Source organism: Cebus imitator, unplaced genomic scaffold (genome assembly GCF_001604975.1).
Source record: "Cebus imitator isolate Cc_AM_T3 unplaced genomic scaffold, Cebus_imitator-1.0 Scaffold79, whole genome shotgun sequence".
NCBI classification, from domain to species: Eukaryota; Metazoa; Chordata; class Mammalia; order Primates; family Cebidae; genus Cebus; species Cebus imitator.
The window spans coordinates 3,160,211-3,184,083 of NW_016107394.1; the positions used below are offsets into that span (position 1 = coordinate 3,160,211).

General features: G+C 54.9%; 1 protein-coding gene and 1 long non-coding RNA gene across 2 annotated transcripts in view; one reads left to right on the forward strand and one right to left on the reverse strand.

Annotated features, from left to right (window-relative positions):
• Positions 1 to 7,436: 7,436 nt before the first annotated feature.
• Positions 7,437 to 8,508, reverse strand: LOC108307546. Its single transcript, XR_001826565.2, has 2 exons — positions 8,310 to 8,508; positions 7,437 to 8,019 (listed from the first exon to the last, which is right to left on the reverse strand). It is a non-coding gene; the product is annotated as an uncharacterized LOC108307546 (long non-coding RNA).
• A 173-nt stretch (positions 8,509 to 8,681) lies between these two features.
• Positions 8,682 to 23,873, forward strand: part of ARHGEF17 (Rho guanine nucleotide exchange factor 17) — a 61,178-nt gene continuing 45,986 nt past the window's right edge. Inside the window, exon 1 of the mRNA XM_017532941.2 lies at positions 8,682 to 12,274. Within this exon, the coding sequence (XP_017388430.1) occupies positions 9,080 to 12,274 (3,195 nt within the window). The 5' untranslated portion in view covers positions 8,682 to 9,079. The remainder of the gene's footprint in view (positions 12,275 to 23,873) is intronic.

Here is a 23,873-nt window from a genome sequence, read left to right on the forward strand (position 1 = left end):
CACTGAGTTCAAGGTTACAGTGAGCTAGGATCATGCCAGTGCATTCCAGCCTGAGCAACAGAGGGAGACCCTGTCTCTAAAAAAATTAAAATAAGCCAGGAGTGGTGGCTCATGCCTGTAATCCCAGTACTTTGGAAGGCCGAGGCGGACGGATCACTTGAGGTCAGAAGTTTGAGACCAGCCTGGCCAATATGGCAAAACCCCTTCTCTACTAAAAAATACAAAAATTAGCTGGGTGTAGTGGCAGGCGCCTGTAGCCCATGCTACTTCTGAGGCTGAAGCACAGGAATCACATGAACCTGGAGGGGGAGGTTGCAGTGAGCTGAGATTGCACCACTGCACTCCAGCCTGGGTGACAGAGCAAGACTTTGTCTCAAAAAGAGAGAGAGAGAGAGAGAGAGAGAGAGAGAGAGAGAGAGAGATTGGCTGTAAAGCAACAGCGAGTTTCAATTAAATGGGGGATGGGCAGACTGGGGTGGGGCCTGGGTGTGTGGAAGGGGGAGGCCAGGAAAAGAGTTGGACAGGGCCAGAGCATTCAATGCAAGGATGAGCCCCAGATCCCTCTCCTTCATCCACCTCTTCAAATGTGGTTCTTTCAACTGTGGGGTATCTTCTGTATCTAGGGTACCTCCACCAGGCCCCAAAGTGAGGGGAAACAGCCATTCAACATTGCTTCATTCTAAACGGAGGAGCCAGCAGCTTGAGAGCCTCAGGGCCACCAGGAGGCTCCTTTGTGGAGGTCCCATGGCTGGAAATCTGCTGACTGGTTTCATGACAGACTGTTCCGCTGTGTTCCACTCCTGCCCTCTCAGGCCCATCGTTCTGACCTGTGGGTACCCAGAAAGTTGCCTTGAGGCCATCTCATAAGGAGGCAGGTCAAACACAGATCTGAGCCTTAAAAAGCCTTGGAAAGGCATCTTTACCAAAGGTCCTTGGAGGAGACAGCAAACTGGAATTGTAGCACGCAAGACCCCACACCCAGCTGGGCGCAGTGGCTCACGCCTGTAATCCCAGCACTTTGGGAGGTCAAGGTGGGTGGATCACAAGGTCAGGAGTTCGAGACCAGCCTGACCAACATGGTGAAACCCTGTCTCTACTAAAAATACAAAAATTAGCTGGGCATGGTGGCTCGGGTCTATAGTTTCAGCTATTTAGGTGGCTGAGGCAGGAGAGCCACTTGAACCAGGGAGGCAGAGGTTTGCAGTGAGCTGAGATCATGCCACTGCACCCCAGCCTGGGGACAGAGAGATACTTCTGCCCTGACACCCTCCACCAAATCCTCTTCCCCTCTGAGAACCGCCCCTCAGCCACTCCTTTGCAGCTCCTCATTCTCTCTGCCATTTTTTCTTATTTCTCCTCCCTGACTCCTCCCCGTCACTTCTCCTCCAGTACTTGTGCCCTCCTCCCAGATCTGATTTTCTCATGTAGAACAATCTAGCCTGCCCTTGGCTGCTGGTGCACCACACAGACCCTGTAAACGAAGAACAAGCCCTGGCTAACAGTCTTTTTAGAAGGCAAAGCATGGAGGGGAAAGACTATAGTTTATGCAATATTTTTCCTTTAGCTCCACCTAGTCCCCAAGGCTACTGGGCAGTAGGGTCATTTAGAGAGGGGCATTGGAGGAGTTAACTCCATGGTAATGTCACAGGTGTGCTTGCAGCTGGCTGAGGAAGTGGGAAAACCAGGCCCAACCCACCCTGGGAAGCCATTCAAAGTTTCCTTGCTAGAGAGGCAGACCATTTGGACAGAAGGAACTTTGACTCATAACCACAGTGAGACCGGCGTGCGTTAGAAGTCAGAGGCTGGTTTCCGTTCCCTGTACGGTGCCCTGCCATGCCAAGCAGGACACATAGGACCCACCTTGCATCTAGCTCCAAGTCTCAGACCAATCTTCTCAGTTGCCTGGGATGGGGGCTAGGGGATAGTGACAGGAAGGGCAGAGGACAGGGCCTCTGCTCATAGCCCACCTGAGCCCCTGTAGAGAGTCCCAGATGACTGTCCCAGCCGACTTCCAAGAGCTGTGACCCTTTGGTTAGTCTTCCAGGAGTGGAAATTGTGACCCACAGGTAAATTCCATTTCAAGCTTCCCTTTGTGAGGCTGACTAGCAAGGAAGGTGCAGACTCCAGAGCCAGATCATCCGGGTATGTGTCCTGGCTCTACCATTTACTAGCTCTGTTATGCTTGGCAAGTTATTTATTTCTATTTATTTATTTATTTTTGAGACAGAGTTTTGCTATTGTTGTCCAGGCTAGAGCACAATGGCATGATCTCAGCTCACTGCAAACCTCTACTTCCTGGATTCCAGTGATTCTCCTGCCTCAGCCTCCCAAGTAGCTGGGATTACAGGCACCTGCCACCACGCCCAGATATTTTTTATATTTTGGTAATGACGGGGTTTCACCATGTTGCTCAGGCTGGTCTCGAACTCCTGACCTCAGGCGATCCTCCTGCCTTGGCCTCCCAAAGTGCTGGGATTACAGGCGTGAGCCACTGTGTCTGGCCTGGGCAAGTTATTTCACCTCTTTGTGCCTCGTTATTATTCCCATAACATTATTATAAATGTCTATCTTTTTAAAGCCACTAGTTTTTTGGGGCCTTTGTTACCCACAGCCAAAACTAATACCTTTATTTGGGTTCCATCCTGAGATGGTGGACCTTAGGGGCAGGCCAGGCAGTGACCTGGACTGAGGAGGGGCAGGGTCTAGGCTGTGGTGGGAGCAAGGAGTCAACAAAATCTAGGGACACCCGGGAAGGCTTCTTAGAAAAGATGCAGATCCTGGGGAACAGTGAGCCCCAAAGTGGCTTGAGCTGGAAGGGGTAGATGGGCATTGTGGGAGAGAGAGTGGGAAAAGGGGAGGAGTTTTGGGAATTCCAACATTAGGGAGCTGAGGAGAAGGAGCCAGAGATGTGGACGGCAGCGGCTGGGGGTCTTTGAATGGTGGAGGCATGAGGGGGAGTGGAGTTTCTGAATGGTGGTGGCATGAGGGGGAGTGGAGTTTCTGAGTGGTGCTGGCGTGAGAAGAGTGGAGTTAGTGAGTGAGGGAGAGGCTTGAGGGAAGGAAGTGGGGGTGGGAGGTAGAGGAGAGAAGAGAGAGGAAGATTCCAAGAAAGGCCAGGCCCAGGGACGGAGCTTCCAGGATAAAGTTGTTGCTGAGAGTTGGCTGGTGGCAGCTGAGGACAGAGACGGCGGTGGGGTGGGGGGTGGGGAGGTAGGAGCAAGGATTGGGAAACTAGAAAGTCGGGAATCAGGGCCCGCCTTGGGGAAATTTCCATTCCAAAAAGGAAAAGCCCAGGAGCATTTGATCTGTCCTAGCAATGGACACAGCTGGCCTCTTCCTTCCTCACTCATTTGTTCAACGAACATTGGCTGGTGTTTCTGAGATGAGCTCTGATCCAGACCCTAGTATGGGGAAAGAATCCAAACAGTTTGGGGTGCAGATGAGGAAACAGTTCATCCAGTAAACAATACTTACTAAGCACCTCCTATGTGCCAAGCACCATGCTGGGCCCTCATGGAGGAGACAGGTAATAATGAAACACATGCATACCTGGATCATTACTGCTGGGGAGGAGAGCTCAGATCGTAAAGAGGACCCAGGCAAGGAAGGTGTCACTAGGAAGATGATGAGCTCCTGGAATGGTCCATGGCCAAGAAATGCTAAATACCAGAGGGGCCCTGACCTAGCTGAGGGGCAGAAAAGATTTCTTAGTGAGGCCTGGAGCCTCAGAAGGCCTCAGAAGGCATTAGCTCAGTGCAGAAGGGCTGCAGCAGAGTCTGTGACTTTGACCAAGCACCTTCACTCCTCTGAGCCTCTGTTTCCTTACCTGTAAAATACTAGAGCTTCCTAAGCCACCAGGGGTATCAAGGGTTAGAAAAGTTAAAGCAGAAATTTCATAAAGTACTAAACATACTATAAACCAATAAAAAAATGGGCAAGAGGCACAAATAGGCACTTCATATAAAAGGAAACAAAGATGATTAGAAAACATAGAAGAGAAATTAGATCCTAGCTTGACAATGCCTCCTAATGTTGAATCAGTTGCCAGCCCTGTGCCTAAGCATTTCTGTCCATGTGTACCTGGAGTCATGCACAATGCTCAGCAAACACCTGTAAACGCCCAAATGTGCATCAGCAGAACAGTGGATCAATACGCTGTGATATATTCACACATTGAAATAGTCCAAATGGCCAGAATGGACTATATGGGCATGCGACAATATGGGTAAATCTTAGCAGTATGACATTAAGAAAAAAGAAGTAATAACAAATTATGTACAGCAAAATGCCACCCCCCTTTTTTTGAAACAGTCTTGCTCTGTTGCCCAGGCTGGAGTGCAGTGGTGCAGTCTTGGCTTACTGCAACCTCCACCTCCTGGGTTCAAGCAATTCTCCTGTCTCGGCCTCCCAAGAAGCTGGGATTACAGACATGCACCACTACACCCAGCTAATTTTTGTATTTTTAGTAGAGACAGGGTTTCACCATGTTGGCCAGGCTCGTCTTGAACTCCTGGCCTCAAGCAATCCACCTGCCTCAGCCTCCCAAAGTGTTGGGATTACAGGCGTGAGCCACCATGTCCAGCAGGATGCTCTTTTAAAAAGTTAAGAACAACTAAAATGAAAATATATAGTTTGAAGGAATATGTAGATGCAATAGAACCATATAAAAAGGAAAGCAAGAGAATGCTGAACACAAGATTTGAGATGATTTTCTGTGTGGTGGGACAGCAGGAGGATGGGGGAAGAAGAACTATATAATAAGAAGTGAATTATTATAAAGGTCCTACTTGTATTGTTTTGCTTCTTGGAGAAAGCCAATTAAATAACTGATAAGATTATATCAGGAACAAAATATAAAAAATCAAATCCTATGTGCTTAAGGTCTAATTATATAGGAAAAAGGGCAATCTCAGATAGTTTCTCTTTAGCTTTGGAATGGAGTCAGAGGAGTCAGATTTCCCCCTAAGACAGTTCCTTCATGGAGCTCATTGCTTCTTGGGGTCCCCACACTCATCATTTATCTCCCTCTTAAGTACAGTTACTCCTTGACTTACAATGTGGTTACATCCCAATAAACCCATTGAAAATATCATGTCAAAAAGGCATTTAATACACCTAGCCTACATCAGAGCTTAGCCTAACCCACCTTAAACAGGCTCAGAATGTGTCCATAGCCTAGAGTTGGGCAAAAATCATCTAACACAAAGCCTATTTTATAATAAAATGCTGAGTATCTCATGTAATTCATTGAATACTGAAAGTGAAAAACAGAACGGTTGTATGTGTGTTTAAAGTATAGTTTCTAGTGGATGTACATACCTTTTGCATCATCATAAAGTCAAAAAATCATTAAGTTGAAACCTCATGAGCTGGGGACCATCTGTACCTGAAGCCTCATTGGCCATGAGGTGTAACCTTCAAAACCTTCCCATCTTGATTCTCCAAGGGATTCCATGGTCCTCGCCTCACTAGATCACCATGACTCACTGGGTAGATGGGCTATTGTTTTCATTACCCTTTCATAGATGAGGAGCTTGGGGTCCAGAGAAAAGGGAGTGAACGGTGGAAACTGAGCTTCAAAACCCCAGCAGAGTGTTTCTCCGGTGCCCAGTGCTCCCAGCTTCCTACCAGATAAGTCTTCTTGGAGCTAAAAATTGCCGTACATAATTACCAAGCACCATAAAGATTCCAGAACCCCTCTGTTCATGGAAGATAACTTTGTCTTATCCTGGATCATAAGGAGCTGGGTGGGGGTGGAGGATTCATGAAACACCGGAAGCAACCAAGCCATTCTCAGATTAGGTGAGCTTCCCTTTGGACAGAGACTCAGTCTAGATCCTTCCCTCCACACCAAGAGGATTCCTGAGCCAAAGGCCCCAGCCAGTTCACCTCAAGGCCAAGCCACAGGACTCTGGGACCCCGTTACCTGAACCTCCACTCCTCTCTATCCATTTGCCCATCTGTGATATGGGATAAAGGATTCTCTCCCAGAAGTAACAGAGAGGTGGAAAAGTACAAATTTCAGTTGGTAGGAGTCATTATTATGGGGACAGAGAGTGACTCCTGGAATGAGAGTCCTGTCCCCCATCCCTCCACAACTCACCCCTCCCCAACTCACCCCACAACACATACCAAAACATGCCCCAAAGAGTAGAAAGAAAATACTAAAGGAGGTGAGAGTCTGACATCAAATGCCAGAGTCAGAGAGGGCACCCTTGGGGAAACATGACCCACTCCTCACTTTTCAGACACAGGCAAGTGCCGGGATTTACTCAAGGTCACAGAGTAAGGCAGAGCTGACAGGCACAGGCCGGCAGGGCTCTCTTTTATCAGTTTCCTAGAGTAGACGGAGAGATTGACTCCTTGGCCCCCTGGAGGCAGAGCTGAGATGAGGTTGAGGTGGGGAACTCCCTGGATGCTAATCTCAACTCAGAGAGGAATGGTTTTTCTCACTACAGAGATATTTCACAACCCAAGAGGCTGCCCAGAGGGTGGAGAGTGGCCTCCTCATTCTGGGGATATATGAGTAGCAAGCAGGTTCTGGGTGTCTCGGCTGAGTCCTCCCTCTCTCATTCAGTAGTCCGGCAATCCTTGGGTGTCTACCGGCCTTTTCTACCCTCCTGCCTGCCCCTCTCCTCTGAACCCCACCTCTCAGCCTAGTTGGCCCAGCTACAGTCTCCTTGGCTGGACGGGGTGGCAGTAGGATTGGCTGGGTAATGCACAGACTGCTGACTTAACCATGTGTCCCTGAGGCCTTGCTACTGGGGATTGGAGGGGCCAGGGCAGTTTGACCAGGACTGAAGAAGGCTGGGCAGGGCTGGAGGGGCATGGGTCAGACCAGGTTATCCTCTGTTCCTGGGGAGAGTGAGCTCAGGCCGAAGGAGGAGAAGAAGGTGACTGGGGGCTCAAAGGAGTGAGAACCTCCTATAGAGGAGCATGGTGTTTGAAGCCCCTAAAATCTGAATTTTAGCAGGAGCTGCTATTTCCTGACTTGCATAGTGGTCAAAGTTACTTCTCCTTCATGGCCCACAGGGAAGGGGTAATAATATCTATTCCCGGCCGGGCGCGGTGGCTCACGCCTGTAATCCCAGCACTTTGGGAGGCCGAGGCGGGTGGATCACGAGATCAAGAGATCGAGACCATCCTGGTCAACATGGTGAAACCCCGTCTCTACTAAAAAATACAAAAAATTAGCTAGGCATGGTGGCTCGTGCCTGTAATCCAGGCTACTCAGGAGGCTGAGGCAGGAGAATTGCCTGAACCCAGGAGGCGGAGGTTGCCGAGAGGTGAGCCGAGATCGCGCCATTGCACTCCAGCCTGGGAAACGAGAGCGAAACTCCGCCGCAAAAAAAAAAAAAAAATAAAATAAAATAAAATCTATTTCCAAGGGTGGTTTGTGGATTAAAAAAAATAAGTGAAATAACATTGCCCACACATCATAGGTACACCACACATTTTCATTTGTTCCTTCATTCATATATAGGGTCATGCATTTGAGTTGTGGAGTTAGGATGAATGGGATCTAGAGGTAGGTTGGGGTGGGGAAAGGGATGATGCCCCAATACCCAGAACATTGCGAGACGCGCCATAAGGGGGCAGGAGCGGGAGGGGAGCTCAAGCGAGGGATCAGCGTGAAGCCGGAGAAACAACCTACACTTTCCCTGCCAGGAAGGTAGAGCAGCTGCAGGTAAGAGCATAGGTTTGGCAGTGGGAAGTCAAGGGCGTTCCCGTCAAAGCTCCTTTTGTGTGTAAGGCCTAAAGAGGAGCAGTGCGCTTTGCGAAGGTCTGAAAAAGACTAAGGGGATTAGGTAACGGCTGAAACGAAGTTTTCCTAACTCCCCGCTTTTTTGAGGATGGGGTGCTGCTTTATCTGTCCAGGACTCCGTGCGTTGGGAAAATCAGGCCGCGAGGGGGCGCAAGAGCCGCGTACTCAGGAGCCCGGAGGAAAGGGGCTCCGGGATCCAGGCGGAAAGTCCAGAAGCGCAGCCAGGCGGCGGGGGCAGGTGGGAGGCGTGGCAGCTGGAAGAGTAGGGGTGGGGGCGCGGTCATGAAGGGTGGGACTTTGGGAGCGGCGTTGGGCGGGTTGGAGGCTGATCGGAGCTGGACTGGCGGCATGGAGGAGGGACGGGCGGGACGTTTGGGAGCCAGATGGGGGGGCAAGGGCGTGGCTTCAAGCGAATTCGTCGCAGAGGGCGCGCGGGGAGGGGGCGGGGAGCGACCGGCCCTCTAGTCCGCCCACCGCTCCGAGTCTCCGGCTGTAGCCGAGTCCCACCCCTTTCCTGGCCCAGAGAGTGTGCGTCTGCGTGCACCTGAGTGTCAGTGTGTACGAAAGTTTGTGGGTCCGACGTTGCCATGTTGGAGCCCCTCGGGCAGGAGGTGTTTCCGCGCGGAAGCGGCTGGCCCGCGGTGGGCACGGCGCCCTGGCTACGAGTCTGCGGAGCTGAGCACGCTCAGCGGATGCGTATATCTCAGCGAGTCCCCGGGGCAGCTCGGCCCGCTGGGCTCCGGAGGGTCGCCTCAGCTTGCAAGTCCTCCAGCAGGCTTTTTCTTCTTCGGCTCCTCCCCGATTCCCTCCCACCAGCGGGTTCCCAGGCTCGCGCACACCCGGAGCCCACCCCCTCTTTTGGGCGCGAGGCCCCGCCCCCCGCCCCCTTTCCTCTGCCGCAAAGTTTATTTGCAACAAAAGGGTGCCAGGAGTGCGCAGCCAAGTGGGAGGGAGCGGGAGCCGGAGCGGGAGAGCGAGGCCGCTAGGCGGGCGGGCGCAGAGTCGAGGAACCGAGCGCTGGGATCCCGCCCAGGCGGAGCCGCGGTGTCCCTGGTCGCTGCGGCCGCGGCGGAGGCTGGGCCTGGGGGTCGGAGCTGAGGCGGGAGGGGCCGCCGGGGATGGAGACGTTGCGGCTGGTGGCCACAGAAACTTGAGCCGCGGCAGGGAAACCTCTGCTCGAGTCTCTGCGCCCTCCTCCCACACCCCCGCGCGCTGCTTTGGGCGCGGGCCGCTGCGCTCCTAAGGAGCGGGGGCGCAGGGGGGGGTTGGCCGCGGCTCCCCGAGGCCAGCCCCCCCGGAGTGAGTGCCGCCACCATGGCGGACGGGGCACCCCGGCCCCAGCTTTACCGCAGCGTCTCGTTCAAGCTGCTGGAGCGCTGGAGCGGCGGCCCCGGGCCAAGGGAGAAGGACACGGACACCCCCGGCTTGCGGCGCCGCGCCTCGTGCCGGCCGACCACGGCTGTGCCGGACCAGCCCTCTCGGCGCGTGTCCAAGCTGGCGTCGGGGCCCCCGGCAGCCCCCGCGCAGCCGCGCCCGCTCCGCAGCCTCTCGCCGTCGGTGCGCCAGCTCTCCCGGCGCTTTGACGCGCCGCGTCTGGACGACGGCTCTGCTGGGGCCCGGGACGGGGGCGTCTTCCCCGGGGCCACGGAAGAAGCGGTCGAGGGCGCCGCTCGAGGGGCCTGGCCCAGCGTCACCGAGATGCGCAAGCTCTTCGGCGGTCCTGGTTCCAGGAGGCCCAGCGCCGACTCTGAGGCCTCTGGAACGCCCAGCCCCGACGGTGCCGCGTGGGAGCCTCTGTCTCGGGAGTCGCGACAGCCACCGACGCCACCTCCACGGACATGTTTCCCCTTGGCGGGTCTGCGTTCGGCGCGGCCACTGCCCGGGCCCGGGACCGAAGGGAGGCTACGCCGGCAGCAGCAGCAACAGGAGCGGGCGCAGCGTCCAGCGGATGGTTTACATTCTTGGCATATCTTCTCCCAACCGCAGGCCGGGGCCCGGGCCTCCTGCTCCTCCTCCTCCTCCATCGCCTCCTCCTATCCTGTCAGCCGCAGCCGCGCTGCCAGCTCCAGCGAGGAGGAAGAGGAGGGCCCGCCGCAGCCGCCTGGGGCCCAGAGTCCGGCCTACCACGGCGGCCACTCCTCGGGCAGTGACGACGACCGAGACGGTGAGGGCAGCCACCGCTGGGGAGGGAGGCCGGGGCTCAGGCCTGGAAGCTCCCTATTGGATCAGGACTGCAGGCCTGACAGTGATGGGTTAAATCTGAGCAGCATGGACTCAACAGGGGGAGCCGGGAGCCCCCAGCCCCCTACATCTACAAGAGTCCCTAGGGAAGAAGGACTCCGGGAGTGGGGTAGTGGCTCTCCGCCCTACGTCCCAAGTCTCCAGGAGGGACTTCGGCCTACGTCCGACTCTGTGGGAGGAGCTTTCCGCGTGGCCAAGGTGAGCTTTCCCTCATACCTGGTCAGCCCCGCAGGCTCCCGCGGCAGCAGCCGTTATTCCAGCACGGAGACCCTCAAGGATGATGATCTCTGGTCTAGCAGGGGTTCCGGGGGCTGGAGCGTGTGCCGCTCCCCTAGCTTTGGAGCTGGGGAAGGGCTTCTGCGGCCTCAGGCTCGAACTCGTGCCAAGGGACTTGGGGGCACCACTAGGGCATTGAGGGATGGAGGATTTGAGCCGGAAAAGAATCGTCAGCGGAAGTCCCTGTCAAATCCAGATATTGCCTCAGAGACCCTGACGCTTCTCAGTTTCTTGCGCTCAGATCTTTCAGAGCTGAGGGTCCGAAAACCTGGTGGGAGCCCCGGGGACCATGAAAGCAGCCCCCTAGATGGCAGAGACTCAGCATCCGCAGGTGGCCCCGTGGAGCAACTTGGACCCATACCGGTCCCAGCCCCAGCATCACCTGGCACGCGCCCCACACTCAAGGACTTGACAGCCACCCTGCGGAGAGCAAAGTCATTCACCTGCTCCGAGAAGCCCATGGCCCGCCGCCTGCCCCGTGCCAGTGCCCTGAAGCCCAGCTCCTCCGAGCTCCTTCTGGCAGGCTCTGGTGCTGAGGAGGATCCACTGCCCCTCATCATCCAAGACCAGTATGTGCAGGAGGCCCGCCAGGTTTTTGAGAAGATCCGGCGCATGGGTACCCAGCAGGATGATGGAAGCGATGTCCCCCCTAGAAGCCCTGATTGGTCAGGGGACGTCACCCGAGGACAGCGGTCCCAGGAGGAGCTCTCGGGCCCTGAGTCCAGTCTGACGGATGAGGGCATTGGGGCGGACCCTGAGCCTCTTGTTGCAGCCTTTTGCGGCCTGGGTACCACAGGGATGTGGCGACCCCTTTCCTCATCCTCGGCCCAGACGAACCACCATGGCCCTGGAACTGAGGACAGTCTGGGTGGGTGGGCCCTGGTGTCCCCTGAGACCCCTCCCACACCAGGTGCCCTCCGCCGCCGACGGAAAGTCCCACCTTCAGGTTCTGGTGGGAGTGAATTGAGCAATGGGGAGGCAGGTGAGGCCTACAGGTCCCTGAGTGACCCAATTCCTCAGCGCCACCGGGCTGCCACCTCTGAGGAGCCCACTGGGTTCTCTGTGGACAGCAACCTCCTGGGCTCACTGAGCCCCAAGACAGGGCTCCCTGCAACCTCAGCCATTGATGATGGCTTGACCAGCGGTCACAGTGACTGGTCTGTGGGCAGTGAAGAGAGCAAGGGCTATCAGGAGGTTATTCAGAGCATAGTTCAGGGGCCTGGCACCCTGGGGCATGTGGTGGACGACAGGGTTGCTGGCAAAGCCCCCAAGAAGAAATCCCTGAGTGACCCTAGCCGCCGTGGGGAGCTGGCTGGGCCTGGATTTGAGGGCCCTGGAGGGGAGCCCATCCGAGAAGTTGAGCCAGTGCTGCCTCCATCCAGCAGTGAGCCCATCCTTGTGGAGCAGCGGGCAGAGCCAGAACAGCCGGGTGCTGCCAGGAGCCGGGCACAGTCTGAGAGGGCTCTACCCGAGGTTCTGCCTCCCCCCACCGCTGCCCACCGAAACTTTCACTTTGACCCCAAGCTGGCTGACATTCTGTCCCCAAGGCTAATCCGCCGAGGCTCCAAGAAGCGCCCAGCTCGAAGTAGTCACCAGGAGCTTCGGAGAGATGAGGGCAGTCAGGACCAGACTGGTGGCCTGTCTCAGGCCCGGCCTTCCTCCAAACACGTTCGCCATGCCAGTGTGCCCGCCACCTTCATGCCTATTGTGGTGCCTGAGACACCAACTTCTGTCGCCCCCTCTGTGGCTGTGCCAGAGCCCATGGGCTTCCCTGCCCGAGCCCATCCCACGTTGCAGGCACCATCGCTCGAGGACGTCACCAAGCAGTACATGCTGAACCTGCACTCGGGCGAGGTCCCTGCCCCAGTGCCAGTGGACATGCCCTGCTTGCCTCTGGCTGTACCCCCCTCTGCTGAGGCCAAGGCCCCTGAGGCAGCTCGGCCTCCAGATGAGCCTGCCCCTGCCAGCAAGTGCTGCAGCAAGCCACAGGTGGTGAGTCCTTTGTGGGGAACCTTCAGGATGGGGCCAAAGGAGGGCTGTGGACGCCGACTTCACTGGGAGTCTTTTGCATTGTACTCACTGGGTAGGTGCCCAGGTGCTTTTCTGGTCCTGAAACTGCCCATGCAGTTTTAAGAGTGTTAATGACACAGGGTCCTGTCTACTCCAGCCCTGTAGAAGTGTCAGTTTTCTGCTGGTGCTAATGGCAGAGGTGCTCCTCTGCTCCAGGAGTTCTGGGTGGTAATTACAAAGGATTCTTATCTTGTCCTTTGGATGTTTCTCAGGGACTGGTTTTGGAGATCCGTGTGTGGGTGCTTGTTGGAGGAATGAGTGTGATGGTATCCAGCACAGGCTCAGTCCTTTCTCTGAGGCTTGCTGCTCTGTTGGCCAGACCTTTGATAGGAAATTTGGCTCAGGGGCTACGGTGCACATGGGTTTGCTCTTCCTCGTGTGGCTTTCCTATGACAGGTCATAACATAGATGTGTTCCTGGACCTGGGAGAATTGCGGAGGTACAAGGCTTTACTTTACGGAGTAGCAGAGGGGGCTCGGGGTTCTTACCGCAGTTCTGTTCTGGCTGTGTGACATTGGCCTTTCTCTGTGACTTAACCTCCCCATCTGTAAAATCAGAGGAGGTGGGTGGACAAGTGGTGCCATGTTTCCATTCAGCTGGCACTGTGCAGGTTTGGGGGAGCCTATGGGTTTCAGCTGGGGACTCTTGGGGCCTGACTTCTGCCAGAATCTCTTCAGATAAAAGCTTCTAGATGGGGGGCTTCTAGGGGAGGATAGAGGTGGGGTCGGGGGGTTGCAGAGGCTGAGCAGCTAGGGCCCTTTGGAGAGGTCAGGGGTGGTTCTGGGCCCCATATTCAGTGCCACCTGTATGGGTCCAGGGCGGGGAGGCAGTCCTTGTTTCCCCATCCTGTCTCCTTGCATCTTTTCCCCACTCTACCCCCTCCCTGGTGACTCTGAGATGTACCCCTTTTCTGCCAGACCCCCGGCCCTCGGGGCTCACTCTCCCTGAGACCCTTCCTTCTACTTTCTGGCTTCAGCTATCCCTGGAGTTTAGGCTGTGGATTCAGATGGGATCCAGATGGCATATGCCCTGGCATCTGGGCTGGGAGCTAGATTCCAGGCTCTGGATTCTGGGCTAAGCTCAGGGATGGCCAGCAGTTATTTCATCTGTGGCCTGTACTCCCACTGCGCTCCCTGACTGTGAGAAGCCTGGAAGCTATAAACGCTGGACTGATTTGGTCAGTCCTGTTCCCAGCGCTCTCACAGCCCCTCTGAACTTCTTTTCTCTTTGTTTCTCTCTCCTTGTCTCCAATTCCCCTTGGTCCTGGCTCTGGAGTTTCTCCTAGAGGCTGCGGAGAGAGTCAGCAGGCAGGGAGTGAGGAGCAGGGGTTTTGAACCTTTCCTTCCTTCTGAGTCCCAGCAAGGGCAGCTCTGGTGCCCCTGAACTCCAGTACTAGTTCTGTCTTTGGAAGGTGGGGGAGGGGAGGGAGAGAGCAGGGCTGGCTCTTGTCAGGGGTCTCCTCCCCGGTCTCCTGTTCCATATAATTATCTTTTGTGGGAGCCTTGAAGACTCAAATGTGGGAGAGGACAGGAATAAACCATGGGACTCAGAGAGACTGAAGGTGGGTTGGGGGTGCTCCTAAGAGGCGGCTTTGGGACCCAGAGAGGAGGTGGGAGATTACAGAACTGGCTCCTGCCCCACCTCCCTTCACATTCACGTCTACACCCCCTAACCCCTTTCTGGAGCTCTAAGGCAGGACAGATGTGCTGTAACATGGGCTTCTCCCTGCCGTGAACAGAGGCCTCTGATCTCCAAGCCTTTGCCCATTCCAGGCCTCTCACTTTTCCAGGCCCAGCTTGATGTCCTCTTGGGAGGGAACTGGTGAGTCTGTCATTAGAAGAGTAGGGTGTTTGCCTTGCTCTTCTAATCGTTATGCGGTCTAGGATCCATCACATCCCGGCTTTGTGCCTCACTTTCCCCTTCCGTAAAATGGGGGTAATGGCTTCTGCCTGGCAGGCTCTCGTATGGTGAGTGGGTGGTGTGATCATTCCCTCCCTGGTAGCAAGAAAAAAGAAAAATGCAGGCTGCACTGCCCAGCTGCTTCTCAGCCACCAGGCTTGGCTTCTGAATACAGGGCTGGGTCCTCCGGGGCCTCAGTATAACCTGGTAGACTGCAGTCGGCTCCAAAAAGATCCATCATCCTCCAATTTCCCACCCCCTCATAAAGCCTGGAAGTTCTCTCATCTGCTAGCTTGAACCCCTCCTGCTGTCCCCTTCCTTCTGGCTCTGGGAAGATGGGGAGCAGCTGTCTATCCACCCACTCCTGGTGGCCTCTGTTGAGGAGACAATGTTCCCTTGTTCCAAGCCTGAGGCTCCAGTCACGCTCCCTGGGCCATGAGTGGAGATGGTGTGATATGGACTCCAGAATAAAAAGAGATGGGAGGAGCTGTCATTCTTTGCTTCTGAGAGTCCCTGGGGGCTGAGAGGACCCCCGCCCCTCACCAGACTCTGGGGGAATCCCTCACCCTTAGGTCTATATTCACGCTGTATATGGCGTTGCCCCCGTTGCTGGGAGGTGGGAGGCCTGGTACCAAGGCCTTGCTCAGCCTCTGACTCACTCAGACCTGGACAGAGTCATCTTTGGCCCTCAGTTTTCCCATCTGTACAGTGGGAGGTTAGACTGCCTGGTCTGTGAGGCTCAGAGGAGAGACTCAGCCTATAGGGGGTATCAAGTGAAATGGGACGAGCCAGAGGTGTGGCTGGAGGGGAGAGGAAGGCAGCTATCTGCAATAGCTGTGTGAACCCAGGAGCACAGGCATTAAGGGATCGCTCATTTATTCTAGGAACGCGTGTGTATGTGCTGGGAGGTGAGGAGGCAGAACTGTCTGGTCTCCCTGCCCCGCCCCTCCCACACCCTTGTTACCTCCACCGAGGCCCACCGTAGCCTGGTTGGTCAACAACACTTCTTGTGAGGGAGGCTTCCCCCACCCCAGCCCCAAGTGCAGAATCTTGCAGTCCCACCTTCTGCCCTCAGGTCCCTGGTACCTGTTTGACACATGCTACAACTGTAGCCCGAAGCAGGGAGTGACTTGTCTCTCAGCATCATAGGCGGATGACTCACAGAACTTTTTTTTTTTTTTTTTTTTGAGACAGTTTCACTCTTGTTGCTTGGTATGGAGTGCAATGGCGCAATCTGGGCTCACCCTAGCCTCTGCCTCTCGAGTTCAAGTGATTCTCCTGCCTCAGCCTCTCGAGTAGCTGCGATTACAAGGCATGTGCCACCACATCCGGCTAATTTTGTATTTTTAGTAGAGACAGGGTTTCTTCATGTTGGTCAGGCTGGTCTTGAACGCCTGACCTCAGGTGATCCGCCCACCTCAACCTCCCAAAGTGCTGGGATTACAGGCATGAGCCACCTGCGCCCAACAACTCACAAAACTTTAACATATTAGAATAGCAGTAACCATGGCCAACATTTATCAAGTGCTTACTATATGTCAGATACTGTCTGTTTCATTCTTCAACTGTGAAAACTGTTGATATCTTACAGTGCAGACTTAGACCCAAAGATTGTTGAATTCACCCTAAATCCTAGCATATCAGTGTCTTAGAGGTGAAGGGACCCAAGGGGATTGGCCTGCCATCTGAGTAGGGGGGACAAGTCAGGGACAGTTGGGGTGTCACCTCCATATCCCCAGCAGCCTGAACACTTTCATAGTTAGTGGTTATTTAATTCACCAGGGCCTGGGGTTGGGATGGGAAGAACTTTGAGACCCAGAAAGGGAGAATGCTAGTTCTGAGGTCACACAGCAAGGCTGGGCAGAGCCAGGCCCAGGCACCAGAACCCTGGCCTTGTTCCTCTCCACTCAGATCCACTCCCTACCTGGCCAGCTCCCTGCCTTACTGCCTTACTGGTGACTAGAAGAGCAACAGCTCTTCTAGTCACCCTTCTCTGTCCCCCCTTGGTGGGGAACCCCCAGGGGTAGGGGTTCTCTCCTTCCCCTTCCTGGCTCTTTGTGTGATTTTTCCATGGACTGGTTCTGGGGAGAGGGGAGAAGGCGATTAGGACACTTGGAATTCTGAGCGGTACCAAATATCTATAATTAAATGTCTTGTCACCAACGGGAGGGGGAGGACAGGCAGAAGGGCAGTCCCTTTCCTCTGTTTATTCCACATGTCTCCTCCCAACTCCTTCCTAAGGGCCCTGAGCTCTTGTGGGGAACGCTGTCCAGGAATGAGTCCTCCCCAGCAAGGAAGGGTTGGGGGATGGACTAGAGTTGAGTCTGACATTTTCCAGCCCCACGTTTCCGGGACCAGCTGGGTTTGGGAGGCAGAGAGTCTGTTGCTACTCCTGTCCCCAGCCCCCTCTCTCCGTGTAGGGACTTGCCCCTCCTGCTTCCCTCCCTCCCTCCCATCTGTGATCTCTCTGGCTACACATTGCTGCCCAACAGTGGGGTGGAGGTACCCCCAGGCTTCCTGGGAGCTCTGAGACACTCAGAGAGTTTAGGATCTAGAAGCTGACTCAAAGGGGCTTAGGATGTTGAGGGACTAGCCTGGGAACTGGGTGGGGGCTTCCAGAAGAGGCTTTGCCTGAGCTTCACCTTGAACACTGGCAGAGAGGGGCTCCATGAAGAGGGCACAGCTTGAGCAGAGGCTAGGAGATGGAAAGGAATATGGCAGGTTGTATGCAGAAAGAGTTTGTTTCGGAGATTTGGGTTGCCTTTGATAAGGTAACACATTCATCCATTGAACAAATACTGTCTGAGCAATGAGACATGTCAGGCACTCCTCTAGGCCTGGGAATACAGCAGCAAACAAAACAAAGGCCTGCCCTTGTAGAGCTTCCAGACGAGGGAGGAGGCCTGTCTGTAAATGGAGACATTCTGTGTCAGGGAGTGGTAGGGGCTGGTAGAAAAATAAAGCAGGATAAGGGAGTAGAGAATGATAAGGTGGGGGTACTTTAGATCAAGAGGCTGGGAATGCCTGTCAGAGGAGGTGACATTTGAGCAGAGGCCTGGAAGAAGTGAGGGAGCAGGTCAGGTGGCTGAGGAGAACAGCATTGTGGACAGAGAGGAACAGCAGGTGCAAAGGCATTGAGGTGTTTGAGAAACAGTCAGGAGGACTGTATGGATGGAGCAGAGAAATAGGAGATCAAAGGTGGGTGAGGGTGAGGAAGATCATGTAGACCAATAGGAGGACTTCAGCACATGCTCTAAGTGAGATGGGACAGGCACTGTTGGAAGGTTCTGGTAGAACAGTGGCCTGGTCTTACTTATGTGTTCACAGGTCTGCTCTGGCTGCTCCATGGGGGTAGATTGCAGGGAGTCAGGTGGAGGCTGTGAGGCCAGTCAGAAGGTTACTGGGATAATCTGGACAAGAGATGATGGTGGCTTGGGCCCGGGCAGAGATGGTGGGGTGGTGGGTTTCTGCTGCAGCCCCAGGGGCTTCTCAAGGGCCTGGACCACGACGTTCAAGGTGAACACAGAGCTGTAACTGCTTGCATGGCTGGGCAGTGTGTGAGGGGTCACTTAAGGTGGGGAGGGGGAGTTTGACAAAGTCTCCAGAGTGAATGGCCACCCCTCGCAGACCCACATTGGCTTGGCTGAAAGGCTAGAAGAGTGGAGCCGCCACAGGTCCCCCGTGAGGCAGGTGACAGGGCCATATCCCACTGGTGTCTCCTGCAGCCACCACCATGACACCCATCTAGCTCCAGCATGCATGTCTCCTGGGACAGGTAGCTCACGCCTTCCCCAACCCCCAAGGCAGCCCCATCTCTCCCATCTGATCCTCCAGCTAGGTGGGCATTGCCGTGGCTCCAATAGTCTGATAAAGAAGCAGGCCCAGAGTGAGCAGGGTCCGCCCAAGGCCCCAAAGCTCGAGTATGGGATTTGGCTCCAGGTGTCCTGACTCCCAGAGCATACATCGGCCCCACAGAGTTCCCACTAACCAGAGTTGGCAGGGATGGTGGTGGCAGGGTGGGGGAAGGGGGAGCCCATGTTTCCCAGAAAGGCTTGGAGCCCTGGTGTACTTACTGGGAAATGTGCCCAGGCAGCCTGGCGCCTTGCTGGCAGGCCCTGAAATGGGAGCCCTGGTCCCCTGGGAAGCAGGAGCCTATTGGAGCTGATGTCTCCCCTTGGGAGTTGATTCCTTCCCCCCGCCCCAGTGTCCTCCCTTTAATTCTTACCTCCCAGGGTCTCTGGGGCATTCTGGGGATTGGGGGAGACAGATGCAAAGGAAAACTGTCAGGCTGCTGGGCTCTGTGCAGCGTGAACCTCAGTCCATGAGATGCAGGGGTTTGGGGTCCCAACCAGGGTGCCTGAGCACCTGGAGGGACTTCAAGGATCCCACCCTCCAGTAGCTCTAGGGTTCACTAGGGACAGTCTGGTGGATATGTGTATAAATGTATTAACATGGACCTCTGCATGAGGAGTCAGGAGACCTGGGGTCCAGCTTTGCCTCACCACCATTCTGGTGTGAGGCCTTCAATAAGTTCTGTCCCCTCTCAGAGCCATAGAGCCTTCCATGCTCTTGAGCACCAGGATAAACCTCCTCCCAGGGCTGTTGGGAAAGGACCCAGTCTGAGGAGGATCCCAGCTGCAGAATGCAGTGCTGGCAGGGAGAGACCCACTGCCCCACTAGGCTGCTGAGAAGGCAAGTTCAGAGTGGTGCCAGGACTCAGGCCTGGGTCTGCTGCCAACTTGCTTTCCCCACCACTGGCTTCTGCTCTGGGATCCCCCCACCCCCAGATGGGGTCTTTCTCCACACTTGTGGCAGGCTGTGGTGCTCACTCTGGGGCCTGTCCAGAAGTGTGGTGTTACAGCTGATGGGACAGTAAAACTTCTTCTGGGCCAGGTGTGGTAGCTCACCCCTGTAATCCCAGCACTTTGGGAGGCTGAGGTGAGAGGATTGCATGAGCCCAGGAGTTCGAGACCAGCATGAGCAACACAGGGAGACCTTGTCTCTACTAAAAATGAAAAGCATGTGTGTGGTGCAGATCTGTGGTCCCAGCTACTTGAGAGGCTGAGGTGGGAGGAGGGCTTGAGCCCAGGAGGTTGAGGCTGCAGTGAGCTGTGATTGCCCAACTGCACTCTAGCCTGGGCGACAGTGAGACTGTCTCAAAACAAAAAGCAAAAACCAAACAAACAAAACCTCCTCTGGTTTCTTTCCAGTGGGGCTTGGAGAAGTGGCCAGGCAGGAACAGGATGAGAGGGGTGTGCAGAGCGCAACCGAGGTAGGCAGACCTGCGCTGATTGCAGAGGTCTGGGTCAGCCGATGAGTGATGTATTAGTGTCCTGTTGCTGTGGTAGCAAACTACACACATCCAGTGGCTGAAGGCAACACAGATCTCTTACTCTGCAATCTGCAGGTAAATCTGCAGAAGTCTGAAGGATTTCGCTGGGCTAAGATCCAGGTGCTCACACGCCTGCCCACATCTGGAGGCCCAGGGAAGATCAACGCCCTTGCCTTTACCAGCCTCTCGTGGCTGCCAGCACTCCTCAGCCTGTGGCCCCTTCCCCCATCTTCCCCAGCATCTTCAAATCTCTTGATTACCCTGTACCTCTTTCCTCCCTCTTTAAGAACCCTTGTGATTCATTGGGCCCACCTGATAATTTGATAATCTTCCCCTCTCAGAATCCTAAGTTACACCTGCAAAGTCCCTGCTGCCAGAAAAGGTAACATTCGCAGGTTCTGGGGATTAGAATGGGGATGTAATGGCAGCAGCATTATTCTGCCTACTGTACAGATAGGCAAAGGATCAGGATGTTGGCTTCTGAGATTTGGAGTCCCCCGCTGGTGCTGCTCCTGGGGCAGAACTTTTGAACTCAGGCCCACTGTATTTAACTTGCCATTTCTTTCCCTTTTCATTTGTCATTCGTTCATTTAGCAGTCAATCATTGAGCCCTGTGTTGGGCAGTGGGGACACACGGGGAAAGCTTGGATACCATCCCGGCTTGCTAGGAGCTTTCACCAAGGGTCCTAGCGCCCTGAGTTGGGTGAGGTCCAGAGGTAGGCAGAGCCTAGGCCTGGTGGGGCAGGGACAGAAGTGCCAATGTGTTCCTGGGGCCAGGCCTGGCTTCCAGAGGTGGCAGGCCCTAGTTTTGCTGACTAGAAGTGGGATGAGGCAGCTCCCAAGAAGGGTGGTTGATCGAAGAGTTTAACGCCAGGGCAAGGAGGGAAGGTGGGGGCCTAGGGAGGAGGCAGGATCATGTCTCTGCCAGGCTGCCCCAGCTGAGGACAGAACTGAGAGCCCGATGGCAGAAGGAAAGAAGCTCTGTCACCCCATGTGCTGGGAGTTCCACGTAGGGATTGGTGTCCTTGGTGCTGTCTGATCAGAGTACCTGTCAGGTCCCTTCATCCCTGAGAGGCCTAGGGAGGCTTCAGGGAGGTGGCAGGTGGAAGGTGAAGGGTGCTGTCCAGAATGCCTTCTGCCTGCATGCTGGCTTTCAGACCCAGGCAAGTACTTACTTACTCCCCTGTGGCTGTAGTCGATGGGGGTATCCCCTAATTCCACAGAGGATTATTGTTATTTTTTTTAATTAAAAAAATTTTTTTAAATTATTTATTTATTTTTTGAGATGGTGTCTTGATCTGTTGCCAGGCTGGAGTACAGTGGCACAATGGCAGCTTACTGCAACCTCCGCCTCCTGGGTTCAAGCAATTCCCCTACCTCAGCCTCCTGAGTAGCCCAGATTACAGGCTCAGGCCACTACTCCCAGCTAACTTTTTGTATTTTAGTAGAGACAGGGTTTCACCATGTTGGCCAGGATGGTCTCGAACTCCTGACCTCATGATTCGTCCTCCTCAGCCTCCCAAAGTGCTGGAATTACAGGTGTGAGCCACCATGCCCAGCCTATTTTTTATTTTTTGAGATAGGGTCTCACTCTGTCATCCAGGCTAGAGTGCAGAGGGTCGATCACAGCTCACTGCAGCCTTGACTTCCTGGACTCAAGCAATCCCTCCCACCTCAACTTCCCAAGGAGCTGGGACCACAGGAGTGCGCCATCATGCCTGGCCAATTTTTTTTATTTTTAGTAGAGACAAGCCCTCACTATGTTGTCCAGGCTGGTCTCAAACTCCCGAGTGCAAGTAATCGTCCTGCCTTGGCCTCTCAAAGTGCTGGGATGACGGACGAGAGCCACTGCACCCAACGACTGCTGAGATTAAGTGAGAGCATGCCAAGAGGGCTTGGCACACAGTAAGTGCTCAAAAAATGTTAGTTCCTCCCCTCATGACAGAGATACTAAGGTTTTATGATTCTAAGATTCTTGGCTGCTGGGCATCTCTTTCCAGCTGTGAAGCAGAAGACAAAGCTTGAGACTGGAGGGCAGGTTGGGGCCTGGCTACACCCACATAGAGTCAGTGGCTCCAAGCCTGGTTCTCCGGAGGTGGGGAGGAGGGAGAAACCGGGGCTGGAGGCTGAGCCACATGCCTGCTGTCCTTGCTCCTCTCTCCAGCTCTCACTCTACTTTTGTTGCCACCAGCCCCACCCTGGGACATGTCCAGGATAGCTCAGCACACATGGTGGGAAGAGCAGAGCAAAAGCCCTCTCTGCTCAAAGCCGCCCCTCAGTTGGAAGCGGCCTGTGAGGTGGGGCTCAGGGAGTCAGTGTCTGTGTGCCTGGTGAGCTTTGGGGTCAGACTGATGAGGGTTAAAATCACAACTGATTCTGACTCCCTTTGCTGGGTGACATTAACAAGAGCCATTGGATCCCAACTCTGAGCCTTAGTTTCCTGCTCTGTAAAATGGGGGCACTAAGGAATTATGAGGGGCAAAGAGAGAAGGCTTGTGGAGTGCTCAGCCCAGGACGCTGGCTCCAGACAGCTCTCAGAAATGTGGCCACTTAGTGTGTGCTTTTGAGATTGTCACTCAAGAGGCAAGAATCCTGTGGTTTCAAGATGAAGGATTCTGGGTTCTTTTCCAAGAGCCCAGACCTCTTAACTTGATTTTATTTGTGATTTTGAGACTGTGACTTCTTGGTTCTGACGTCCTGTGGTCCTGAGACTGGGGTCGGGAGAGGCGTGGCAGGTCAGGGGCCAGTGGGAGTGCAGTGGGAGCAGTGTGATGGAGGGGCCAGCTGAGGGAGCAAACACAACGTTGGTGTCTGCTTCCTGTTTATTGGTTCCCAGGGGGTGAGCAGGCCCAGCTCCCGTGCAGTGCTGTGGAGCAGGAAGGAGGGGAGGCAGGGTTCCTGGCTGCCAGCCAGCCCCACAGCTGGGCCTCAAGGGACTGCTGGGACCCTACTCCCCAACCCCCTGGACAAACATTCAGTCCTTTCCCAGGACAGGGCACTGGAGGTTAAGGAGCAGATGTGGAAGGGAAGGGGTGGATGGATGGGAAGGGATGCCTTCCCCCAATAAAGGTCCCGATAGCTCCAGCTTTCTTAGCTGCCTGCATTACTGAGGTCTTGCCCCAGGTTTCTTGCTATCCGCCATCTTTCCCTGTCTCCCTGGAGTGGGGCCTGGTGATGAGATGTCCAACTTCTTGGCAGGCCAAAAGGGCAGGAGAAAGAAGAAAAGGGCCAGGGACTTTCATGCCAGAACTGTCTACCTGGAAAGACCCTTAGAAACCAACCATGTTTTCTAGCCTTCCTCACGCCTGCATCATTCAGATGGGGAAACTGAGGCCCAGCAAGGGGCCTTGCCCAAGGCCACACAGTAGTGGACCAGAGCCAGAAATCCTCCCCACACATGTCACCATTGCTCCAGCCTCGCACTGTGGAAGGGGCTGCTGAGAGTTCTCAAGAAGAGCAGTGATATGGTTCATCTGACATTTTAGGGAAGTTGTCTGAACCAGGGCAGAAAAGGGAAGCCTCTGTATGTGTCTGAGGCCTAGAGGGGCAGGGAGGTCTCAGTTTGACCAGAGCACCTGGGGAGAGGCTCTGTGTGGGCAGGAGCCAGGCTAATAGCCTCAAGTGCTGAGTTACACAGCATGGGCAGAGGGGAACCATGGGAGTGGAAGGGCAGGGAGCACTGCCAGCTTTGCACATCACAGCATCCTCTGGTTGTGAGGTGATGATCTGACTTGAGGGTCCAGGAACGTGAGGTGCCTGAGCTTAGGGAGCATAGGATATGGAGCTGGCAAGGGGAGAACTGACTGGGAAGACAATTTGGAGGTAGAATCTGGGGATCTGAATTTAGGTTCAGGGGCTCTATCAGAAACGGTGTTGGAGGAGCAGGACTCACTTCTCGTCTGGGCAGAACTTTCCTCTGCATTCTGAAAGAGTGAGGTGGTTGTGAGCCCTGCCTCTGTGCCCAGTAAGCCTCCGCCTGACCTGAAACCCTCTGCTTCAGTGGAAGTGCCCTGCCACTGAGGGGGGTCCCTGCAGAGCAGCAGAGCTCCAGGCCGCACCTGCAGTCCGGCCCTCCTGGGAGAGGCCTGATGGAGCGAGTGTGGAAGGGAATGAAGAAGCAGGCTTGGGCTGACTTGCTGGCTCTAACCCAAAATAAGTCCCTCTGCCTTGATTTCCCCATTGGTGAAGTCGTCCAGAGTCCCAACAGAGCTCTAGAATATGCAGCTTTCAGGAACTGGGGGAGAGGAACTGGTTGGTCCACAGGCAGGCATTCTTGCCAGCAGCCCTCGT